The sequence below is a fragment of the Mustela putorius genome, unplaced genomic scaffold (assembly GCF_011764305.1).
Source record: "Mustela putorius furo isolate JIRA1106 unplaced genomic scaffold, ASM1176430v1.1 tig00537248_pilon_pilon_pilon, whole genome shotgun sequence".
NCBI lineage: Eukaryota > Metazoa > Chordata > Mammalia > Carnivora > Mustelidae > Mustela > Mustela putorius.
The window spans coordinates 4,354,647-4,376,905 of NW_025422387.1; the positions used below are offsets into that span (position 1 = coordinate 4,354,647).

Consider the following 22,259-nt stretch of genomic DNA (forward strand, 5'->3'; position numbering starts at 1 on the left):
GGGGCAGCCGGGCCCAGCTGGAGCCACAGGCTGGGTGCCCAATGCGGACTGCAGAAGCAGGGCCTCGGCGCGCAGGCCTGGTCAGCGAAGCCGGACGACCAAGTCTGGAAGTTGCCATTGGCAGCTGCTCACTGCAACACAGTGCCTGCCCCGGCGGCCGTGGGCCTCCGCAGAGAGCAAAGGGGGCCCTGGGAAGTTTGGGAAGAGCCCCATAGTCAGGCAGGGCAGGGGGGAGGAGACGGTCACAGAGGACAGAGCGAAAGTGTGGGCATCTCACGGAGCCACTGGTTCTCGGCACAATGCTCACCAACACCCGGTACATGGTTCCGGAAACCCACAGCCTTTGGCCAGGAGCTAAGTGAGTGGCTGTCCTCTGGGAGACCAGACATTCGAAAGACCCTCTGCTAGGAGTCCCTGCACTGGGGCACAAGGACAGGTCTTCTCACCCATCTCCCATCAGCGAGGTTCCAGCACCCACGCCAGCCTGCGGACACCAGGCGCCTCGTCCCGGATCACGGGCAGCCTCAGCTGCAGAAACTTCCCCCTTCCAGACAGAGGCTTCCCCGTGTGGGAAGCAAGAATGAAAAACCCCTGGGTCCTCCAGAACGCACACATGCACGCCGCGTGTCCAAAACACCTCGCTGGGTTCCAGCCACATGTTCCTCCCTTTCCTTCCTCAAGGGGCAAGTCAGGTCCCACCTCCCGGCACCTCTCCCATCACCCAGCTCTGAACTGAAACGTTCCCTCCAGGAGGGTCTTCCCACCCGCCCAGGAGGGCAGACAGCATCCTCTGTTCACTCCTCCAGGACGTTTAGGATCCAAAACCATCTGTTTGCCACTTACTCTCGGCTTCTACCTTTGACCCCCAAACAGATGTGCACAGTACAAGGGACCCGCTGCATCTCCAGTCCCCAAACCGTGCCTGGCAGTCAATAAATCTTTATTGGATGAGTCAGAGTGAACACTTGAATGAACAAAAGCTCTTTCACACATACGTTTGGTTAAATTCAAGGCTGTGAGTGTCTTTTTTCCCAGCTAATAATTTAACCACTAGTTACCTAGTAAAAGCAACTATAAAACATTTTTTTATTCTGAAAATCCTGAAGTGAATCAGACTTAAACTTCCTTGTGCCGTTATCAGGACACTTAACAGAGGCACCCAACGGGGACAAAAATGTCCTTCAAAGAGCCGAGGCACAGCGACGGGTAGCGTTTCCAAAGCGATGTGTGAAGGACAGAGAGACCTCGCTCAAAAGCGGCTGCCATCTCGCCAGGCCCTGCTGGAAGCAAACACAGGATTTCTGCAGCTGAGGAGGCGCTGGGATGCGGTCACATGCAAAGCAGGGAGGTGCCCTGCAGCTCCAGGATTCCGCAGACGGGAAGTCAGAGGAGCAGGGCTGGTCCTACCCCGATTCCTTCCACAGCCGTCTGTCCCCATGCGTGTGCCCCAGTCCACACTCAGCCTGGGCTCCGCCACCATCCTGTTTATGACACTGGGGGGACTAGTCGGCGCCTACACCCCGTCCAGTGGCAGGACAGGCGGGAGCCAGGGAAGGATCCCACTTTTCCCCAGGATGTAGCTAACGCATGGCAGCCGGACCCAAAGCCACTTCTCCCTGGGGCTCTGCAGGTGACACACAGAGACAAAGATGACGCACTCCTGAGTCCCGCCTCCACAGGCTGCTTCTGGACAGACAGGGAGGGAGCCAGCCGGGCCCTGGTGATATCACAGACAGACCTGTCTGTCCCACAAGCCAGGGGGCTGAGTCACCCCCGGGCAGGCGGACCTACTGCTGCCTGAGGATTGTGATTATTTCAAAAAGAGAAACAAACCAATCCTGCCGGGCCTAAACTTCTGTTCACGAGCTCAGTCTTCTCTGCAGTGGGTGCTGGGGGGGTCTCCCAGGCCTCACCAGGTGGCTGTGTCCAAGAAGGGAGAGCCGTGAGCCCCAAGGCATCCACAAAGTGTGTCCCCCGAGCCATGTGCTCCAAGGGGCTAGGGCACCAGAAGGACCAACAAGATCCTGCCTGAGAATCTCGGGGTTCAGGGAGTAGGACTTTGGGACTCAGAGCGGGAAGCAATGCCACCCCGTCCCCATGCGCAAGCACACAGCGGGCCACGTCTAATGGACCAGCTGCCGTGTACGGGGTGGGGGGGGGATGACGGCTTCACAAACGAGGTGATACCTGAGTCCACCTGGAAGTCAAGTGGAGGGGAAGGGCACCGCCAACAGTGAGGCCCGGCTGGCAGAGGCATCTCTACTCTTTGGGCCAAGTGTCTCAGGTTAGCAGACTGGGTTTCCCGGAGCCTCGGCCAGCAGGCCTGGACTGCAGAGTTTCCACAGCGAGCTGTGGGAAGGAGCACATGAGCGCCCAGTTGGGTTTCATTCACAATTGGACCCGCCTGGGGCTGGCTGGGACGCTGGACTGGGCGCAAGGAAGTGACCTGCTGGCTTCCCCCCAACCTCCCTAGGGTGTCCCTGGAAGCAGGGGCCTGCAGGCCCAGCGAAGGGGGAGTGCTTGGAGAGCATGAGCTCCCGTGGGCTCCTCCTCCCTGGAAGAAGCTGCCCCCACTTTCCTGCTTCTCTTCAGACCGCCTTCGCTCCCCTTTACAGACGGCTAAACTAGGCGCACAGGACAGAATCCAACAGGGACAGGATTTCGAGTTCTTTCAGTCCAACCTGCTTTTCTGTACACAAGGCAACAGCTAACAACACCCAGTGTTTCCTCTGCACCAGGCAGTCCCGCAAAACCTCACAGCCCCTCCCCGGGAGTCTGGCTCTGACTTCCTCGGCCACAGCACCCCTGGCCCCCTCACCCCCCTCTCATCTCCTTCGTGGAGATGGAAACTCCTGGAGAGGACAGAGTGGTCTCTACCTTCCTGTGGCACAGCCCAAAGCACCAGACCAGCCATGCAGCCAACGGTCCTCAGGAACGGGCCGGGGGTGGGGGCAAGCGCACGCCACCGATGGGAAGGGCAGGACTGGCAGCCCCGGCCCCACCCCAACCTGGGCGAACGGGTCACCTGACACCCAGAGAGCAGAGGGAGATTCTGGGGGATTCTGGTGGCTGGGGGAGTTAGGAAGTCAGCCGCCTGCTTGGGCATCACCAAGTGGAGGGTGTCTGGAGCCCTGGTGGGAAACGGCGGAGACCACGGTGCAAGGGCACAGCTCACCACCCAGGACCCACCCCAGCTGACTCGGGCCTTGGCTCACCTCTGTTCTTCAGCCAACCGGTCTGTACCAGGTGCCAGGTACCCTGCCTGAATGTGGGGACCTCATGCCCTCCCACACGACCATGGGGGGACCCAATGGGGTTGCGGGGTGGGGCGTGCCCTCTGCCCACCACATGGTTTCAGTCTCTTCCCAAACTCGGAGGCCAGGGGAAATTTTTTTGGTAAACATTTGCAGGAGGCCCAGAAAGGGGTCGGTGACTTGGGGAGTGTTAGAACACCACGGCGTTTATAGGGAATAATGAAGACACAGAGGCGGGCGTAGGTAAGTCTGGTCAGAGACTCTGTGGAAGGGGTGACGGGCGCCCGCGGGACGGGAAGTCGGGGTAGAAGGGCCAGCACGTCACATATGGTTGTCGGAAGGAATACTGCATTTGGGGGAATGGTTCTCAAACCCAAACTCAAGGTCCCAAACACACATTTGTGTTCTGTGGGGTGCCTTCAAGGAGATTCCTTGGTTAGGGGACTCAAACAACAAAACAAACAAAAAACCACTGCGTGGGGTTTATCTGGGCACAATCACGCCTAATCTCCAGCACCTTCACTCGGACACGTTAAAGACACCCCCCAGGTGACTCTACCACCAGGCGGGCCACGGGGCTCCTCACACCTGATGCGTGAGCCCAGACAGACGCACGCTGTCAAACACACGACACATATGGAAGACTCGGGAGGAAAAGAACGTAGAAGATCCCATTCCTAATTTTTACAGCGATTACATACTGAAAGGGTTAGAATTTGGGAACGCTGGGGTCAGCAAAATATAGTTAGGCTGACCCCCACCTGTGTCTGCGTTTTTGCCCTGTGGCTACAAGGAAATCTCGAATTACACAGGAGCCGTGTGTTCCGTTTCTACGGGCCAGTGTCGCTCTAATGTGAGCCAGCGCCGACAAGTCCCGAACGTCAAAAAACATTACTCTTCACAAGATTTCAATTCCCCGGACGGTGCTGAAGGGATGGGTCACCAACCGGGAAAACGGGCCCTGTGAACTGTTTTCAACCTGCTCTGCCCTCCTCACCCCTGCACGGGGGGGGGGTCCTCCTCAATGGAAAACCCCTAACACCTGGGTAGTCTGGCCTCTCTAATGGGCGCCCACCCACTGGGCTTGGATCCCGGAGCAGCGCGCGGGGTCGGGGGGGGGGGGGGGGGCCTCTCTGTCCTGGCCTGAAAAAAAAAAGCTTTCGGGCTCGAGGTCTCTATCTTGCAGAGGAAACCGAGCCAGAGAAGCACAAATACTCCTAGATAAGGAAAAAGCAAGTCTGACATTCAGCACCTCCACGACTCCTATCTGCTGAGTCCTCATCCGTGAGATGCCTCAAAGGTGGGTCTCTGCTCTAGCTGAAGTTCTGGAAAGAGCTCTCAGATGGTAAAGCTGGTGGGGGGGGGGGGAAGGGAAAGCTACGGCCGGCGACGTGCGGAGCACCGAGCCCCGGACCGCGCGATTTGCACTCTGGGTGTAGCAGCCGCCTGGGGACCGCTGTAACAGCTCACCCCAAACCAAGCACCTTCAAACAACACACACTGCGATCATCTTACGGTTCTGGAGATCAGAAGCCCAAGACCGGTCTTCCGGAGGTGCCAGCTGTGCATCATTTCCTTCTAGAGGCTCCACGGACAACGCCATTCCTTGCCTTCTCCACCGTCTACGGGACGTCCCCCTTCTTTGCTGAAGGGCCCCTTTTCCCACCTCAAAGCCAGCAACGGCCAGTTCCTCCGTGCAGACCACTCCTCTGACCTCACCGCCGTTAAAGGCCCTAGGAACACACTGGGCCCACCTGACAAACCCAGGAGAATCGGCCTATTTTAAGGTCAGCCGACTGGCATTTTCTTACCAAGTATGATAAAGTATTCACAGGTTCCAGGAATTAGGATGGGGCCATCTTTGAGGGCCCGCCTGTCACACAGTGTTTCTCTGTACCTCAGAGCAGCCATTGGGGGTGGGTGGAATTAATCTGTTTTTACAGGTGAGGAAACAGACTCAGGAGTTAAGCAACTTGCCCAAGGGCACAGGCTAGCAGCACTCAGGTCCACCTGCCTGTAAGCAACTCCCCTGACGTACCATCTTGTTTTTTAACGGTATGGCTAGTTTGGGGTTCAAAATGCAAATATACTGTATTCTACGGCATTCTGTACTCAGAATGTTACAACAATGAAAAGTTAACACTATTGTGTCATCTCCATTTTGAAAAGGGGTTTTATCACCAAAAGGACCAAAGTCGTGGGGAAGAATAGACCCACTTTCCAGAGGCTCCCTCTGGGATTACACAAACACTCACACCATACAACCACCCCAAGGACCAGTTACAAAAGGGAAGCGTGACTGCTCTCCCTTAACGCTCCTGACTGGGGTAGGGAACGGACCTTTGCAAAATGGGGTGTGGCCTGCCGAGAAAACTAATGTGGAAGTATTTTTCACACACACACACACACACACACACATACACACACACCCGCTCCCCCAGCTCTGGATCCAGGAGCCGAAGGAGAAAGGCGAGGCTGAATGACGCCAAGGACAAGTTCTAAAGCAAGCCAAAGTGCTCTCCTCACAACACAGGGCACGGTAGTCAACGTGAAGACAGGACAGAAGCAGTGTATTCCGAAGGGAAGATGGGTCCGAGAATTGGATGTGCTATTTTCTGTAAGTAGCAACCTCAGCTCTCTGGGTCCTTTCCACCAATGGGACCTCACTGGCAGCTCACTAGATATTTCTGGGAGCGAGCTAATTAAATATTAACGATGTACAAAATCTTTATCCTCTATCCCTCAATAAGTCACTCTGAAGACAAGCAAATCTAGACGCTGAACCCAAACTCCATCTCTCCAGCAAAAAAAAGGGGGGGGAGCGGTTAGGGATGGTAAATCCTATGAGATTCACCTGTTACAAAGTTATTCATTCTCAAGTAACCCTCTCAGCCCTGTAGAAAAACCCAACTAGAAAAACAAAAACAAGCAGAAAACAAACAAAAAACCCCCACACCTGTTTGTTTACCAAACCAACCACTAAAATGTATGGATCTAGATCAGAGAGACTCTGTCTTTCACATTAAAGAAGGTCGCCCTTGATTTATAATAAAAGTAAGATTAGTGGAACAGGCCCTTTAAACTGCATCTCTATGTAGCAATCAGACCTCTTGATACCTCCTCAAAAGCGGAGGGGGCTTAAAAACAGAGAATAAAGCTCCAACAACAGCCAGATTCTCTCTACCAATTAAATTTTCCTCTCCATCCTTGCACAAACTCCTACCACAATTAATGATGTATTAATGCCTTTAAATTAAATGCCACATTTGTTTTGATGATGGGCTATCCAGGCTGAAAACAGGCCAGATGAGGAGCATCAAGAGGACAAATTAATAATTTTCAGGTGGGTTGGTTCCAACCCTTGGCTTTCATAAAGCCTCGGTGTTGCAAAATTTCATTATCGTTTTCACTGCTAATGGTAAGCACAAAGGTTAGGAGGTCCCCCTGAGTTTTTTCCTTATTTCAAAATGAAAGCTGTTGTAGACAGCGGCGCCGATAACTCGGTTTGAAAGCAACCGCGGAAGTCACTGCTATGGGCAGGGACAGGTGGGAAGGACCTTGCTACAGCAAGCCGCCCCAAATGTCCCCATTCGGCTTCAGACAGGAGGGGTCCTTTCGGCTTCCTTTATTTCTAAAGTAAAACTGTTCTGCTATTTCGGTCTTGGGTGACTTGCTCTGGCAAACAACCGAGCGCGCTCTCCCCTCCCCCGAGGCCGCCGGACACCTTAATGTTTGTAAAATAAAAAGGAACAGAAAACTAGAGGCAGAGCCGCGACCGCGATCTGTGTTCCCGGCAGGAACACAAGGCACCAACACACACCCGCGCCATTGCTGAATTTTCAAAATAACCTTCCCAGGATAGGCGCGTGGGATGCGCAGGAAGGGAGCCCGAGGAAGTTTCTGTCTGTCAGGCGCCCGTGTTTAATAAGGGGGTGTGAACCTATTTATACGTGGGCCAGCGCTCGGGCAAACAAGTCTGGCTGCGTACGTGAAACTTCGCGCCCGGCGTATAATAAGATACTGGGCGGCCCTGGAAAACAGCTCCGGCGAAGAGGAAACTGGGAGTTTCCTTCAAGGAAACGCTCTGCTTCCCCGAGGTGGGAGCGTGCTTCGCACCGCCTGGGAGGTGGTGGCAGGAGCCCGGCTGCTGGGGCCGGGGAGGGTCGGCGCGGCCGGGGCAGAGGAACCCAGGCAGGCCCCGCCGGGAGGCGCTCCTAGGCCCGGGCACACCGGACCCCACCTGGCTCATCGCTGCCTCCTCCCCCGCCCCGCACCTGGGTCGCCCGCCACCTCGCTCCCGGGCCACCTCGGTCCCCTCCGCCTGGGTCGCTCGCCACCTCGCCCCCTCCCGGCGACCTCGGCCCCCTCCTCCTGGGGTCGCCTTCCACCTCGGCCTCCCGGCCACCTTCGCTCCCCCTCCACCTCGCTCCCGGGTCACCTCGGTCCCCTCCACCTGGGTCGCCCGTCGCCTCGTTCCCAAGCCACCCGCCTCCCCCGCCCCCCACACCGCGGCACCCCGCCACCTCCGTCCCCCGGCGGCCTCTCTCGGCCCCGTCACCCGCGCGCGCGCTTCCGGTTCACCTGCGTGCGGGGCGGCTCGGGGGGCGGCGGCCCGGGCGCAAGGTGGCCGGTGGCGGCCGGAGCCCGGGAGCCGAGGAGGCGCGCGCCGGCCAGGCCCCGAGGGGCGCCCCCCGCCCGCCCGCCCGCGGCCCCGCCGCTCGCCTGGGTCTTGTCGAACTGCTCGCGCTCGGCCTCCAGGCTGTGGCCCGGCCTGCGGCTCAGCACCCGCGCCGGCACGCTCTTGATGCTGTTCATCCTGCCGCCGCCGCCGCTCGCGCTCCCGGCCCGGCTCCGCGCGACTGAGCGTCACGGCTGCCCGCCCCAGCCTAGGCACCGCGAGGCCGCCGCACGGCGCCCGGCCGCCCCGCCCCTGCGCGCGCGGGCGGGGGGCACCTCCCCCTCGGCCGCCCCGCCCCCGCCCCGGGCCCGCCCCTCGCTGGGCGGAGCCCCGGCCGAGGTCCCCAGCCCCTCCACACCTCTGCCTTACCTCCCCGGGCCAAGTCTCTTGCCCACCTCCACACCGCGGACGCACGAAGTCCTGTCTACACCAGAGGAGGATCTGGCTAACTGGAGAAAACTTGGCCTCAATGAATCTGAACAATGGAATCACAACTAGACTTCTTTTTTTTTCCTTTTTAGTCTTAATTTATGTGTGAAAATGCATACAAGTAAGCCGTCCCCTTTGCGCATCTCTAACCCAGCAGCAGCTCACTTCCACGGCCGTGGGATGAATCTTCGGAGGCTGCAGGCTCCGCATGCGGACACCTTGCCAGAGCCGAGGCACTGCGAGGGGAAGAGGACAGGCCGGGCCCGGCCAACCTGCAGACCGAGCTGAACACAACACAGGGCTGGGCCATCAAAGCGTATCGTTAACGACGCCGCAGGAGGTCGTGGGAGTCTTTAAAAAACATTGTTATTATTGGTTTCCTTTTTAAATTATCCGTCACAGGACTGAAGTAAAAGAAAAGAATACATGTTTTATATATTGTTTATATTTATATATTTTTATATTTTATATATAATATATATTTATATACATATATTTTTATATATTTATATATATATATATATAATCAATTACAGTTCTCCCAAATGTATGCTATCAAATAATTTTTTTTGCTGTGCTCAGTTTTTCTCTCAAAATATAGGTGTGAAATTGCCCAATACATGTACTAAAGCCCCCCCCTTGAAGAGGAAGTGTGATGCCTGAAGATGGTCTCCCCTTCTGTAACTTCATGGATTAATCTCGTCTTGCCCCCAGATGGACACTGGATACTTGAAAAGCTGTATCTGACCGGGTTCTTTTGACTCTACCAAAAAGAAATGAACCATGCTATATCTAATTCCAATCCCTGAAAGATCTCTCTACCAGAATAACAATGGCTAATGTTTATCGATTGCTTATTATTTGCCAGACACTGAGCTAAGTCCTTCATATGTACTGTTTCATTTTTAATCCCCAGCTCCCAGGTCAAGAGCTGTGGCTTGGTGGCTCCAGACCAGCTGTTTCTCAGACTCTTTTTCCACACTGAACAAAACCAAGTTATCCCGTGAACTTCATACTTAACACAGCACCTTCTTTCAAACCAGGCAACGACCTCTCTGGGTTGAGAACATCTGCCCTGGTGACTTAACATTAGCAACCAACTACCTCTCTTTTTAATAATAGTTGATTACTGGGGTCCAAGAGCACTTGGCTAAAATATCTCTAGTGACTTTTAATGCATCTGCTTGTATGGAAGCTTTTGAGCCCCCGGAGGCAAGGACCACACCATCTTACTCCATTTTATGATCTCCGTGCCTAGCAGAGTGCCTGGCACATGAGCAATGTTCAATAAATGTGTGAAATGCAAGGCTGAAAAAGTGAGTAAATAGCCTGCTATAATTTAGTCCACTTCAACACATGGCTTAGTTTTATAAAACGAGCAGCCGGGACACGAGGATGTAAGCTTCCCCACTCTGAATTTGTCCAGGTTCATTGCTGGTACCGCCTCCGGGCAGGAGACCCAGTTCTAGCACTGGCTCTGTCACTGGTGGGCTGAGATTCTCCATGTCATCAGAATCAGGGTACCATTTTGGTCTATCTCCAGAGCTGTTTCATGCTTCCCAAAGGCTATTACAAAGGCAGAGGATTTGGGTTATGAACACCTCATTTAAAGGAAAACCCAAGAAAGATGAACAGTATTTACATCACTGGGTTAACTAGATGGTGGAGCTGCAATCCCCACACTGCCTCGCTGACATGTATCACTGGCCCCAACCTCTCTGTCCAGCTTCCTCTTGCGCCATCCTCATCCATCAGGTCTGAAAATGCATCATGCTCCTTTCCACCTTTCCAATGCTGTTACCATTCTGAGGAATGCTCTTCCTCTTCCTGTTTGCTGGTTAGCATCTACTTATCTTTCAGCTTTTAGTTCAGGGAAGCCTTCCCTGAAGCCTCCGCCTTTGACCTATGCCCCTGATGTATGTTGTCACAGTAGCTCCGAGCTTTATTTCATAGCACTTAACCAGTTTTTCATGACCTATTTGTGATTATTTAAGGTCTGTCTCCTTCACTGTAAACAAGGACTCAGTCTGCTTTGCTCACTGTTGTGTCTCCAATGGCCAGCAAAGCAGTACTTACTATGGGTTCAAATTATTTTGTTTTTTTGTTAGACGTCCTAAGTGTGCACTTGGCTGAGAACCCAGAAATCATCCTTTATGGGACTGATTGAAGTGCCCTCCTCATCTGATAAACTCCTCTCAAAGACCACTCTGGTTCTTAACCTACCTTGTCTGCTGTGGTCCTGATTAATGTGTCTGGTTTCTTCATCTGAACCAACATTACCCCACTAAGCTTCTGAATACCAGGCTTTTCTACTACAACTTTTTAGGTAAAACTGTTGTCAGTGTTTACATATGGATTCAGAATTTCTTTCTTTGGGGGTATTTCTGTTTCTCTTTATAAGATCTGTCTACAAATTCTGAAAGCACCCTTACACCAGTCTTTTCTGATGGCTGAGATAATTTCTGGCGGGGGAGTGACAGTACCATTCTTCTTAAGACAGAAGAATGCTGATGACAAAATATAGCAGCTCAGTTTTATCTCACGACTCTCCTCAGACAGACTGAGGGCTGACTCTTCCTAACAGAAACTGCTCACATATTTAAGTAACTTTCGGATGAGACAGATAAGCTGCTAATAATATTAAGATTCACCATTTTTTTAGTTATATGTGCTGTAATTCAAAATAACGTGGTGGGGTGAGATGGGTACTATAGATACAATAATCCTATGAGCTGAAATAATTTTACCCACAAAATAATTTTTGACCTTTTTCATTCTTTGGTTTCCTGAAATTTTCCTACTTATTAGCATCTCATCAGTGTTCTACTTCTCTTTTCCCTGGGCAAGCTGGCATGCAGCCACGAGCCCAGCATAAAGAGAAGGAGAAATTTTCATATTTTGTATCTCAGACTGGAAATGAGCCTCTCCGGGGACATTTTAGGTTTCCAACAGCTCAGAATCAACTGCACCTTTCTCAGACTTCCTCTGCCCAAACCGGCCGTGCCTGAGGGAGAAAGCAAGCATTTATAAAGAACACAGCCAAGCCTCACCCCATTTCCCTTTTCAGCACCCTAATTAAAAAGGCTAAATGGGGTGGCTCCTCCACTCTCTTGAAAATCATCTCTGAAGTACCACTGAAACCTTTCAACAAAGGGGCATTTATACAGCACAATAGAACCTTGATATCTGCGATGCTTAGGAAAAAAAATACATTCCCATTCCCGAGGAAATTAACTTGCCAGGTTCGGTTTCAAGCGACTAACCTTCCTTATTTTGATCCTGTATAATAAAAAGAAACCCGAGAAAATTCTTCTTCTTTATTATTAAAAATATATTTTATTGAATGAAGCTGATCAATTCTCTTACAAGGGACAGAAATGCACACAGTATATTCTTTAAAAAAAATTATAAGTTAAAAGGGAAGTGTTTTAGTCTCTAATGATAAAAAAAAAATGCATATAAAACCTGATCTTCCAACAAGCTTTTGTTTGTGTAAGTAGATGGTACTTACTACAGACCCAGATGAGATGGGGCTCTGTTCAGCTTTGGGACAGAAGGACCTCCATTGTCAGTAAGTGAGGAGATACTTTCCAGTTAAAAATATTTTGTATCATATATCATTTTATGTCTATTCTACACAGCAAAATCCAGGGGTAAAGCCACCAGTGAAGAGAATACTACTTCTCATAGATTTGCAGCTGACTCTGATAAGCTGTCAGTTATAATTTAAATGTATGCACAGGTTTTTTAAAAAAAGCAGATAGTTAAAACAGCATTTTACATGCAGGGGTTCTCTATTTGATGACCACACTTTTAAAGAGCTTCTCCGGTATTTAACCGTAGTCTGCATCTTTACAGAGAAGTCCTTTTCTCTTTGAGCAGAATTCCACGTTTGTATATAGAGAATACACAGTAAGGTCTAATTTCTTACACATTAAAAAAAAAAAAAATGTCCTCAACATGAAAACAGTCAACTTGAAAACAAACAAAATATAGATGTTAAAAAATTAGCTTTCAGTTTCTGCTTCCCTTTGGTATTAAATGTTGTTTACAAAGGACTACAATCCCCTTTTTGTTTTCAAGGTTAAGTATTAGGTATTGATGTCTGCTTCCTGCCTTCCAAAGATGAGAAATCGGCTTCTGCAGGAAGGAAACACAAGAGTTAATAAAATCGAGTCAAACAGAGCAGTGGGTAGTGTGCTCTAAGTTCCGAATCTCTATGAAATAAACTATACATCCAGATTTTTATCTACATAAGGTCACGTAAAATACCATAAATATGAAAACTTCTCAGCAAAGAGAGGAAAAGCCCAGGAGAGGAAGAGGGCTCTCTACACTTCATGCTTTCACAGTGTTCTTGAGATGTTCTCTGCTTACAATGAAAGCATCTGAAATGATTACACTTTTTAACTTACCAAACTGGATTCTCAAGGAATTTTACATTTGAAATGCAGGTTTGATAGAAAGAAACACAAATCAAGAAAGTGCTTACTACATCAATGAACCTTTCTTTCTTTTTTAAGTTTTTATTTTTATTTTTTAATAATAATAACTTTTTAAAAAATATTTTATTTATTTATTTGACAGACAGAGATCACAAGTAGGCAGAGAGGCCAGCAGAGAGAGAGGAGGAAGCAGGCTCCCTGCTGAGCAAAGAGCCTGATGCGGGGATCGATCCCAGGACCCCGGGATCATGACCTGAGCCCAAGGCAGAGGCCTCAACCCACTGAGCCACCCAGGTGCCCCTTAAGTTTTTATTTTTAAGTAATGCCTACACCCAACGCGGGACTCAAACTCACAACCCTGTGACCAAGCGTCCCATGCTCCATGGACTGAGCTAGCCAGGCGCCCCAGTCAATGAAACTTTTTATAAAACCTGAAACCCCATGAAAACACTTCTTTCCAGACAGCCCACTGAAATGCTTCAATGTTCATTTTAAGAGAGAAGCAGGAGGGAGCGGCACAGAGAGAGAGAGAGAGGAAGGTTCCACACCCAGCGTGGAGCCCAATGCAAGGCTGGATCTCACCACCCTGAGATCACGACCTGAGCCAAAATCAAGAGTTGGATGCCTAACCAACTGAGCCCAACTGCTCAGCCAAGCACCCCTGAAATGTTAATTTAGATTCTGATTTTGAAAGCTGTCTATAGCTGTGCCTGGGTGGCTCAGTTGGTTAAGCATCTGTCTTTGGCTCAGGTCATGATCCCAGGGTCCTGGGATGGAGCTGTCAGGCTCCCTGCTCAGTGGGGAGCCTGTTTCTCCCTCTCCCTCCGCTGCTCTCCCTGCTTGTGCTCTCTCTGGCCTGCTCTCTGTCAAATAAATAAATAAAATATTTTAAAAAATGAAAAAAGAAAGCTGTCTGTACTCACTTCCTTATGTTTAAAATTCTGGGCACTGAGATCAAGAACTTTTTGATTTGCATTTCTCATACAAATAATTGACATTTTACTGATTAAATTTAGAAGGAATGTATAAATAGGTCAAACAAGAGAAAGGATTACAGATCAAACAAATGCATGGCCTTGACTCTACATTATCAATGTTCCCAAGTTACTTATTAAATATTAAGGGAGACAGAAGGGGAGACACACAAAGGTGACTTACCTATGACCACAATGAACAGTGAAGTTGACTTTTGTGTTCTTCAATTACTAAGAAAGGTATTTTTCTGAGCTGACTCTTCTGTGACTTCTAAGTTCTATAATATAACTTCAAAATTAGTACCCAGGAAAGAAAAACTGGATAATACTTCAGACAATACACAAATATAGTAGAAATGCCTTTAGAACACCTTAAGGAATTAATGAAATACAAAGAAGTCATTTCATACAGCTACCATCCACCCAGCAAAGAGGTACTAATTTCCTATTCGTGTGTGGGGCCCTTTTGGGTCTAACTGCCTACTGGTGAGGTTGTGTTTGCTTTTCCATGTATGCAATGCCTTCAGCTACGGCAATCAGCTAATGCCCAAATATAACTGGCTCTTTGTCAGCATTAATATGGACTATGTCATGAGCCCTTGATAGAGACAGTGGTCACCAACAGGAATGAACAACTCTAAGTACCCCTGTTAATTAAAGTACCTACTAAAGGCTTGGTTAGCATTGCCAGTTGTTTCAGGAGAGGTATTTTTAAAAAGAAGCAGCAAAAAAAGCAAAGAGGAGGAAGATACCTGGAAAGACATGGGTAGACGCGGGTGGTAAACTTTACCACCGGGTAAGCCCCCCTTCTCAGCCCCTTTCTCCTCCCCGTGGGGCCTGCATTTGAGCTAGGCTAGGGTTATACTCTGGGCTTTCAGTCATGCTGCTTCCTCTCTGCTCAAACAGCCTTCTTATGTATTTTATAACCTGATGTATTTTATTTTATTCATTTAGAAACATTATTATAATGGAAGAAGATATTTGCAAATGACCTAGTGCATAAAGGGCCAGCATCCAGAATCTTTAAGGAATTCAACAAAATCAGTATCCCCAAATTAAGTAATCCAGCTAAGAAATGGGCAGAACCCATGAACAGATATTTCTCCAAAGAAGACATCCAAATGGCCAACAGACACATGGAAAAATGCTCAGCATCACTTATCATCAGGGAAATACAAATCACAACCATGGTATCATCTCACCCCTGTCAGAGTGGCTAAAATTAACCACGCAGGAAACAACAGGTGTTGGTGAGGATGTAGAGAAAGAGGAGCCTTTTGCACTGTTGGTCGGAATGTGAACTGGTACAGCCACTCCGGAGAAGAGTATGGTGATTCCTCTGAAGTTAAACATGGAGATCCCCTACAACCCAGGAACTGCAGTAGTAGGTATTTATCCAAAGGACAGAAAAATGCTGACTCAAAGGGTTACATACAACTGATGTTTACGGCAGCACTATCAACGATAGCCCAGTTATGGAAAGAGCCCAAATGTCCATTGACTGATGAACGGATAAAGATGTGCTATATGTAGACAACGGAATGTGACTCAGCCATCAGAAAGAATGAAATCTTGCCATTTGCAGCAACATAGATGGAACTAGAGTGTATTATGCTGAGCGAACGAAGAGAAAGACAAATACCATATGGTTTCACTCAAATCTGGAATTGAAGAAACAAAATAGATGAACATAGGGGAAGGGGAGGACAATTAAAATAAGATAAAAACAGAGAAGGAGACAACCATAAAAGGCTCTTAACTAGAGAGAACTGAGGGTTGCCGGAGGGGAGGTAGGTGGGTGGGGGGGCTGAATGGGTGACGGGTGTGGAGGAGGATACGCTGGGATGCGTACTGGGTGTTACGCGTAAGTGATGAATCACTGAATTCTAGTCCTGAAACCAATACTACACTACATGTTAACTAACGTGGATTTTTTAAAAAAAGAATACATATCAAAGCAAATAAATATCATTCTAAAGGGGATCTGTAGGGTTTATCAGCCTGTGATTAAAATTAAAAAAAAAAAAAAAAAGGTTAAGAGCCCTAAGAGCTTCGATCCCAGGTTTCGGCACCAAAAAAAAAAAAAAAAAAGAGAGAGAGAGAGAGCCCCAAGAGCCCTGGCGGACGACACCTACAGTTTCAAACCAGCAATGAGGGCGTCCAGTCCCGTGTACTTGTCAAAAGTCCAAATTCAGATTCCAGCGGAATTTCTCCCCCTCCCCACCTCTCAGGTGAGTAGGAAGCCTGCTGTAGGGGAAGGTGATGTAGTCAGCTGTGCAGTGTTTTATTTTCTTTCTTTCCTTTGTTCCTCTTTTTAAATTATCGGGGGCTCTTGTTAAATAGCTAATACGCTGACATAAAATAAACAAACATATTTTCTTCTCCCCGTCCCCTTTGTGCACGTGAAGGATACCACAGAGACCCTTCAATATCTCGCTTCCATTCACTTATTAATAAATCCCAGGAGTATTTCCACGTCCTAGGTCTTCCTTATTCTGGTTAACGGCTCCGTAATGTTCCACTGTGTGGACGTACCATCATGACTCCCTCAGTTCCTTTTTGCTGGACACCTGATTGCTTCCGAACTTTCGCTACTACAAAGCAATCCTGCAACAAAAAACTTGTACCCGGGCCACTTTATACACATGTGGGTGTACTTGTAGGAGAGAGCCCCAGAGTGACATTGCTGTGTCAAAGGATCAGGTCCGCAATTTTTAGGAAACAGTGCTAAGTTCCCTACCAGAAGGTTTGGATCACTATTTGCACCTCCAGCGATGTCTAAGAATGCGCTGCAGAAAAAGGCTTTGAAATAAGACCCTTGTTTTCAGCACCAGATGGCAAAAAAGGGTGAGGCAGAAAGGCCTCTCAGAACCTTATCGTGTTTCCCTGTCGCAAAAATTAAGGATTTTTAACAAATTATTTGCTTTTTCCTGTAACTAGCTACACCCAACTCACAGGACCAAAGGGAAGGAGTTGTAAAATATGTCGCCAAGTAGATTTCTTTGTTTTGTTTTTTGAAAGATTTTATTTATTTGAGAGACAGAGAATGTTCTGAGCATGAGCAGGGGGAGGGGCAGAAGGAGGAGGGGAAGTAAACTCCTCGCCAGGCAGGGAGCCTGACCCAGGGTTCTATCCCAGGACCCTGGGATCATGACCTCAGGCAAAGGCAGAGAGACACTTAACCAACTGAGCGCCCAGACACTTTTAGATTTCTGTTAATTGAATTGTTTTTGCAACATTTCCAGAATTAGTTAATAATCTTCTGGAAGGGGTGCCTGGGTGGCTCAGTGGGTTAAAGCCTCTGCCTTCGGCTCAGGTCATGATTCCAGGGTCCTGGGATTGAGCCCCGCATTGGGCTCTCTGCTCGGCAGGGAGTCTGCTTTCCTTCCTCTCTCTGCCTACTTGTGATCTCTGTCTGTCAAATAAATAAATAAAATCTTTAAAAAATAATAATAATCTTCTGGAAAATTTGTTACATCTGCAGCCAATATTTTTTCCAACTAATTCCAGATGATTATCTGATTCCGGTTGGGATGTTAAGTAAGAGATTTCATCACTCTTCCTCACCCATAAGATGAAAGGTTGAGATTGTGTACTTTTTCTGGGTCTTTCTAGCTCAAAAATTCTCTTAAACCAAGTTATCATCAACGTCAACAGCTTGCGCATGTTTTCAGTCTATAGCTGAGGTTACTGTTTTGTCTTTTTCCTGTTCTTCTTGTTCACGTCCATGGCAGGTGTTTATTGGGCAATCTCCGGACCAGGTACAGTGTGTGCTACAACTAGGGGGGGCCGGGGTGAGGAAGAGGGGCTCCTGAAGGGGCTCACAGAGCAGAGGGAGACAAGCATGCAACCTATCACGCACTGTGACCCGCACGCTCACGGAGACACACACGCAGAAACACACAGCCCTGTCGGGAGGACAGAAGTGAAGGAGATCTCCGATTTTATCTCAGATAGGAATTTAACATAAAATCCCACGGAAGAGGGTAAGAGCCTGAGGCCGTGAGAATGAATAGGAGTCTGTCCAGTAGATCATGCTGAAGGACAGTCAGTTCTGCTGGAACACTTGTTCTGAAAATATAAAGTTGTTCTGACACAGCCAATATATTACAGAACTAGTTGGGCATAATGTGAAGTTTGCATTTATTTATGTGCAACTTTGTCCATGAGAAACACTAGGTAACCCGTACCCAGCTGGACCGAGCCACGGCACGCAGGAATACATACATCCACCCGCACCCCTCAAACATGCGCTGGCCTCGCTGGTGTGCTATAAGCCACCTCCATTCACATCGGCGTCCAGTTACCTTCCCACCACTTCCCAGTGAATCATAAGCTGCCACTTCCCGGACACCTAAAATGCCATATTTATTGCAATATTTATGTATTTCTTAACCACCTAGCAGGTATAAAACTCCTATGATTTTGATTACATTCCTATCCTTTAAAAAAAAAATGTATCACTGGCAAAGTGTTCGAGTGTTACGCTTCTAATCCCATTTTTCCTGTAAGCCTGTGAGGTTTTTATTACAGAATTTTGCATTGTGTGGTCCTATTTAGGAATCCGTAAGTTGTATTACAGAGGTAATGTGGTTATCAAAGTATGAAACAAGGCTGTGATATAATAATATGCACTTTTTACAAAGTTTAAGTAATCTCTATACCCCATGAGGGGCTCAAACTCACAACCTCAAGATCAAGAGTCACACACTCCACAGACTAAGCCAACCTTTGCACTCTCCCCCTACCTTTTTTTAAAAAAATATTTTATTTATTTATTTGAAAGAGAGAGAGAGAGAGTGACAGAGAACACGAGCAGGGAGGAGAGGGAGAAGCAGGCTCCCCGCTGAGCAGGGACCCGGACGCCGGACTTGATCTCGAGACCCCGGGATCATGACCCCAGCCAAAGGCAGACAGATGCTTAACTGAGCCACCCAGGCACCCCATACTTTTTTCTTCTTTTTTTAAGAGATGTTATTTATTTCTTTGCAAGACAGAGACAAAGAGAGTGAGCAGGAGCTGGGGGAGCAGCAGAAGGGGAAGCAGGCTCCCGCCAAGCAGGGAGCCTGACACCGGGCTCGATCCCAGGATCCTGAGATCATGACTTGAGCTGAAGGCAGATGCTTAACCGACTGAGCGACCCAGGCATCCCTGTACTCTTCTTTATTAAAGCATTAAATAATAAGATCTGCAGCAGGCCTACTGTTCTATAATTCTGAGGTCGTGGTTAAGTTCTAAAGGGTATTTCAAGGTATCTGCAATAACTATAATGTGATATAAAACCATGTGTGATCTCTACTGGGGACAAAGTCATAGGTTTTATATACTCTTATGGCTTGTTTTCTATATTTATAATTAAAGGAAATGCTAAATTTCAAATAGAGGTTAATTAAAATAAGCTTATATGTGATTTCTATTCCCATCAAAGTTTATGGATCCCCTGAATTCTATTCAATAAACTGATGAAAAATGTCAGCCCAACAAATCCAAAGAGAAAAAAAGTAGATTAATAGTCGCCAGGGGCTAAGAGAGAGGGAAAGGAGAGGAACTACTAATAGGTACAGGGTTTGTTTCGGGATGATGAAAATGTTCTAAAATTGGATTAGGGTGACAGTTACACAATTCTGTAAATATGCTAAAACCACTGGATTGTACACTTCACATGGAAGAACATTACATTATGTATATTATATCTCAATGAAGCTGTTTTTAAAAAAAAACCCTTATGAATACTGAAAAGCACTTTCTTTCCCAAAGTAAATAAATTGCTTCACTAATGCTTTCTGTCAAAAGAAAATCTTCCCAGAAAACACCACGAAGTCCATCAGGGCTTCCACTCTGAAAAGCTCACATGGCATAAGTGGCATATTTACTTCAAAAGTCACTATTTTGGGGGCCCAAATTAGTCTTTGAGGTAATCTTTGAAACTACATTGAAGGTCATGGCCATGAGTGTGTTGATTCTAGGATGGTTAATGTTCTTGGGGAGCCTGGCTGCCTCAGTTGGAGTGTGCAACTCTTGATCTCAAAAGTTGTGAGTTTGAGCCCTACACTGGGTATAGAGATAAAAATAAAATAAAATAAATTAAAAATAAAATAAAATAAAAATAAATAAAAGTAAAAAATAAAATCTTCAAAAAAATAATAAAACGATTAATGTTCTAGTTTCATATCTGTGTCACAAGGAAACAGCTTCATGGAACTCTGAATTTAATAAAATACCAGTATGATAGAAAGCTAAGCAAGCAATGCCATCAGAGAGCATTTCATTGAACAAGACAAGGATGTCCACTTTCAGCACTGATATGCGGGTCTTAGCCAGAGCAATAAGGTAAGAAAAAGACATACCCTAAAGATTATAAAAAGAAATTATTTACGAATGACATGACTGTCTATGTAGAAAATGCTAAGAATCTACAGAAAACCTACTAGAATAGGTGAATTTAGTTAAGAACAATTTACAAAAGTCAACTGCAGTCCTCTATACCATCAAAGACAAGGAGAGAGTGAAATTTAAAGTACCATGTATAATAGAATCAATAAACAAAATAATAGGAAGAAAAGTAACAAAAGATGTACAAGACCCCTATGAACGCTACAAAATATGGTTAAGAGAAATGAAAGAAAACCTAAATAAATGGAGATATACTCTGTCCACAAATGTCAATTCTTGGGCACCTGGGTGGTGCAGTTGTTAAGTGTCTGCCTTCAGCTAAGGTCACGATCTCAGGGTCCTGGGATCGAGTCCCGCATCGGGCTCCCTGCTCAGTGGGGAGTTTGCCCCTCCCTCTGCCACTCCCCTGCTTGTGCTTTCTCCCTCTCAAATAAGTGAATAAAATCTTTAAAATGATGTCAATTCTTCCTAAAGTTATCTATAAATTCAATGAAATCAGAATATCAGAGTGTATTTTTATAAAAATTGACAAGTTGGTTCTAAAACGGCTATGGAACCGCCAAAGATCTCAGATAGACAAAGGAATTTTGCAAAAAATAAGAACAAAGTAGATCACACATACTACTTGATTTTAGGACCTTATTTTTTTTTCTTTTCAGATTGTTAGCTAATTTTTTTTTTTTAAAGATTTTATTTATTTATTTGTCAGAGAGAGAGTGAATGAGAGCGAGCACAGGCAGACAGAGTGGAAGGAAGAGTCAGAGGGAGAAGCAGGCTCCCTGCGGAGCAAGGAGCCCGATGTGGGACTCGATCCCAGGATGCTGGGATCATGACCTGAGCCGAAGGCAGCCGCTTAACCAACTGAGCCACCCAGGCGTCCCTGTTAGCTAATTTTTTAAAAAAGATTTTTATTTACTTATTTGAGATAGAATGAGAGAAAGAGCACAAGCATGGGGAGCAGCAGCCAGAAGGAGAAGCAGTCTCCCTGCCAAGCAGGGAGCAGGATGTGGGGCTTGATCCCAGGACTCTGGGATCATGACCTGAGCCAAAGGCAGAGGCTCAACTGACTGAGCCACTCAGGCACCCCTGATTTTAGGACTTTCTACAGAGTTTACATAATCAATACAGTGTGGTCTAAGGAGAACAACCAGATCAATAGGACTGATCAGAGTCTAAAATTAGACCCTTGCACATACAGGCAACTGATTTTCAACAAAGTTGTCAAAAGTAATTCAACAAAAACAGGACAGTCTTTTCAATAAATGGTGCTGGAACTGGATATCTATGTGAAGCAAAATGAGCCTGATCCTTACTTCGTATCATCTGCATAAATTAAACTGATATGAGCCAAAAACCTAACAGAACTTTAAAACTTTCAGGAGGAGAAAATATTCACACCCTTGGGGTAGATTCCTCAGGATACAAAGAGCACCATCTGAAAAAAATTGGTAAATGGACTTCGTCAAGATTTTGCCTTTCTGGGGCACCTTGGGTGGCTCAGTGGGTTAAAGCCACTGCCTTTGGCTCAGGTCATGATTCCAGGGTTCTGGGATAGAGCCTCGCATCGGGCTCTCGGCTCAGCGGGGAGCTTGCTTCCTCCTCTCTCTCTGCCTGCCTCTCTGCCTACTTTTGATCTTTGTCTGTCAAATAAATAAATAAAATCTTTTTTTTTTAAGATTTTATTTATTTATTTGACAAGGATCACAAGTAGGCAGAGAGAGAGAGAGAGGAGGAAGCAGGGAAGCAGGCTCCCTGTGGAGCAGAGAGCCAGATGCGGGGCTTGATCCCAGAACCCTGGAATCATGACCTGAGCCGAAGGCAGAGGCTTTAACCCACTGAGCCACCCAGGCGCCTCTAAATAAATAAAATCTTAAAAAAAAAAAAAAAGATTTTGCCTTTCTGCTCTTCAAAAGACACTTAAGAAAATATAAAGGCAAACCACAAACCGGGAGAAAATATTCACAATATATCTGACAAAAGACAAAGGCCTGTGTGCAGACTATGTTAAGAACTCTTATAATTCAGTAACAGAGGACGCAATTAAAATTTTAAATGGCAGAAGGCTTGAACAGACACCTCACAAGAG

General features: G+C 47.4%; 2 protein-coding genes across 10 annotated transcripts in view; both read right to left on the reverse strand.

Annotated features, from left to right (window-relative positions):
• Window positions 1-8,192, reverse strand: part of HIP1R (huntingtin interacting protein 1 related) — a 28,940-nt gene extending 20,748 nt beyond the window's left edge. For both annotated transcript variants that reach the window (XR_006604756.1, XM_045073515.1), the window contains exon 1: window positions 7,977-8,192. Coding sequence is in view for 1 of the 2 variants with exons in the window: in XM_045073515.1 (XP_044929450.1) it covers window positions 7,977-8,069 (93 nt within the window). In the remaining variant the exon portion in view is untranslated. The remainder of the gene's footprint in view (window positions 1-7,976) is intronic.
• A 4,249-nt stretch (window positions 8,193-12,441) lies between these two features.
• CCDC62 (coiled-coil domain containing 62) overlaps window positions 12,442-22,259 on the reverse strand; it is a 44,064-nt gene continuing 34,246 nt past the window's right edge. For all 8 annotated transcript variants that reach the window (XM_045073621.1, XM_045073622.1, XM_045073620.1 and 5 more), the window contains 2 exons: window positions 13,965-14,058; window positions 12,442-12,501 (listed from right to left, as the gene is read on the reverse strand). In XM_045073621.1, coding sequence (XP_044929556.1) covers window positions 14,005-14,058 — 54 coding nt within the window. In that variant the 3' untranslated portion in view covers window positions 12,442-12,501; window positions 13,965-14,004. The remainder of the gene's footprint in view (window positions 12,502-13,964; window positions 14,059-22,259) is intronic.